Source organism: Aethalodelphis obliquidens, unplaced genomic scaffold (genome assembly GCF_003676395.1).
Source record: "Aethalodelphis obliquidens isolate GAN/ISIS:26980383/991018 unplaced genomic scaffold, ASM367639v1 scaffold26, whole genome shotgun sequence".
Classification (NCBI taxonomy): domain Eukaryota; kingdom Metazoa; phylum Chordata; class Mammalia; order Artiodactyla; family Delphinidae; genus Aethalodelphis; species Aethalodelphis obliquidens.
Genome location: NW_020837970.1, coordinates 6,421,908 through 6,424,802, shown reverse-complemented (window position 1 = coordinate 6,424,802; position 2,895 = coordinate 6,421,908). Strand labels below are relative to the sequence as shown.

Here is a 2,895-nt window from a genome sequence, read left to right as displayed (position 1 = left end):
CGTTGATTGTTCTCAATTAATGTCTCGATTTGATTGCTATTGACTTCAACTGGTCTACCCGACCAAAGAGCATAATCCAGCAAGAAATCTCCAGCACCAAACTTCGCAAACTACTTTTTTTATGCATAAATATAAAAATATTTTATTTCAGATGCTTACACTTTTAAGGTACTCCCTAGAAAGGGATGTCAAAAAAATATTAAATAAAATAAGGTTTCAAACTTTGTTAGGCTATGATTTGAGGGGGAAATGACTATTGATGGTTACATAGCTGGAAATCTTTGTGGTAATAAGTATAAGCTAACTTCAATCAACTCACTTTTCCCAGAATCCATTGGTGTGAAATTATACATTGTTGTTATTTTCAAAGGCTATTCAGCTTTGACTGATATGCAACAAGCAGTTACTGAGCATCTGCTATATTGCTTATTGTGTAGTCTAGTTAATTTGTCTGTAGCAAAAACAAAGCCACAGATGACCTTATCTCTTCCACTGTGTGTGTGTTTGTTTGAAGCTGTTTGTATATTCTTGATTAGTCTGTTTCTGAAGCAGCTTGGAAAAGTCTCATCTACTTTTTAGCATTTGGTTGCTTTTATAAAGCATCTTAGAAAGCAGACATAGCACTCCCAGGTCTGCCAGAAGTATTTCTTCCCTGAAGACTCAATTTCTTCCATTGTTTAAAAAAATTTTATTTATTTTGCCACGCTGAGCAGCAAGTGAGATCTTAGTTCCCCAACCAGGGATCGAACCCATGCCCCCTGCAGTGGAAGTGTGGAGCCTTAACCATTGGACTGCCAAGGAAGTCCCAAGACTCATTTTCTTGAGTGGTATTGCTTTGCTCATGCACTGAAGACTTCTGGTAACAGAAATGGACCAGCGAGTTTTAAACAGTTCTACAGAAATTGCACTTTGGTCTCTAGACTTCGTTGTCCTTGGGAATTGGAACTGTCACCTGGTGTGCATTCCTCATAACTGAGATTATCTTAAAACAGAAATGGTAGGAAAGCTTTCCTGTGCTTCGGGTAGGAGACGAATTTGCTTTTGTAGAATTTGTGGCTGAGGAAAGCAGACAGGGCCTGGTTGAAGAAGACATATGTTACCACGAGCCACCAAGTTAAGTTGTGGAAACCAAAGGTGACAGCCGTGGAAATGTAGATCATCAGCTCTGCCAAGTAGTTAGGGGAAGAAACGTATTCAAACCAGTCTCCAAAAGGGATTCGGTGGTTACAGTGAATGACCACTCCTGCTTTATTTTTCCTGAGATTGCCGAGAATGACATGACACTTACACTGATGGACAGACGACCAGATGAACATCATCATTCCGAGGATATGGAACCGCCGAGCTTGCATCAAGAGATTTTTCCCTATCACATAGACATTCCTGCCGTCCATTGGCACTTGGCTCAACACAGTTAGGCCGACAAGGACATAGTAGACAAGTCCAAAACAGTACTGCACGACGTGAATCACGGCATTGGAGAAGACACTGACATAGAAGCACTCGAAGAGTCTTCGTAGGCTGTGTAGCCACAGAAACACTAGTACTAAGAACGCAGACAGCACGAGCTCACCCCCTCGGAATTGCGCAGCCCCAAGAATTCTGAGTAAATGATGAAGCCAGTTTGGAAAAGGTGCTCCCACAAACAGAGACTGAGTAAGGCTCCAAAGCAGGAAGCCATTCCACAGCACTGAGATGATATAGAAGTGAGAAAAATAGCTCTTGGGGACATCAAAGGCCCGACAGGCGGCCGGTCGCGACGGCCCCCCTTCCTTGGTTTTTCCATAGCAGATCAGGTCCTGGAAGAGCGTGCAGCCCGGAAGCAGGCCAGACGGCACGAGCTGCAGCAGTAGGGTCAGCAGGAAGGCCGCGGCCAGCGTGAGCCACACGGCACGCAGCGGATTCAGCGCCAAGAGTTCGGCCCCCGCCCAGGGAGCCATGGCCGGCGCGCCCGGAGTCCGCGCTCCCCGGGCCCTCGCCACTCGTTGGCGGAGGAACGGCCACTCAAGCGCGGCGCGCCGGGCTCAGCCCCGCAAACCACTTTTGACACGTTCGATCAGTCACAGCACTTCTCCATACACTACACAAATCTTTTTTTGCATTTCGGTTGCATTTTTAACTTTCTTGAAATAATAAAGCATAATATGCTGAAAATGTTGCTTTTTTTCTTCCGTCTTCAATATTAAAATGGCTACACAAAAATACACCAAATTTGATGTCTTTTTTCAAATGCACGTGGATATGATAGATGTCACATACAATCTAACAAAATTATTATGAATGAAGTTAAAGACAACTAAGTGCTACTACAGCCATCTTACAGAAAAAAACGAACCTTTTGGCCAACCCAATAGATGTTTTGTGCACTGGGGTTGTGAGTATAATTATATTTTTGCTTTATTGTTATAATATTGGTGGTGTTATCAAAAGCTACAACTATAAAACAATCCTTACCACCTCTCAGGTCTTTGTAAACAGAAATGTTAAGAATGGTAAAGTGCTTTTATTAACTGATTTGACATGGTTAAACCTGAAATTTAATCCATATTAGACATATTATGTTTTCATTTAAAATAGAAGTACTATTTCTTATGGTTTATCCCTCACTGCAACTAACCTAGAACGTTACAAATAAACTTTTTGATTCAATCTCTTGTTCAATGCATTGTAGTCCTTCTATATTTTTATTTCTTGTTCCCTCCTGTCTTAGGTAACATTTATTGATCACTCTTCCTATATTCTAATTTAAATAAACTTTCTCATAGAGTCCTCATAATCTTTATTGATAGTATTATCCCAGTTTTTCTGGGTCTTTTTTTTTTTTTTTTTTTTTTTTGTTCCCGGGCCCCTCACTTTTTTGGCCTCTCCCGTTGCGGAGCAACAGGCTCCGGACGC

General features: G+C 41.9%; 1 protein-coding gene across 1 annotated transcript; it reads right to left on the bottom strand.

The window, feature by feature from the left end:
• Positions 1–247: 247 nt before the first annotated feature.
• Positions 248–2,705, bottom strand: LOC113629066 (polyprenol reductase-like). Its single transcript, XM_027123169.1, has one exon. It carries the CDS (start codon positions 1,938–1,940, stop codon positions 984–986), a length of 957 nt encoding a protein of 318 aa, XP_026978970.1. The 5' UTR covers positions 1,941–2,705; the 3' UTR covers positions 248–983.
• Positions 2,706–2,895: the final 190 nt, after the last annotated feature.

What these genes read in the sequence shown, in the direction of transcription:
- LOC113629066 (XM_027123169.1), bottom strand. Translation starts at nt 1,940, where the DNA reads ATGGCTCCCTGGGCGGGGGCCGAACTCTTGGCGCTGAATCCGCTGCGT.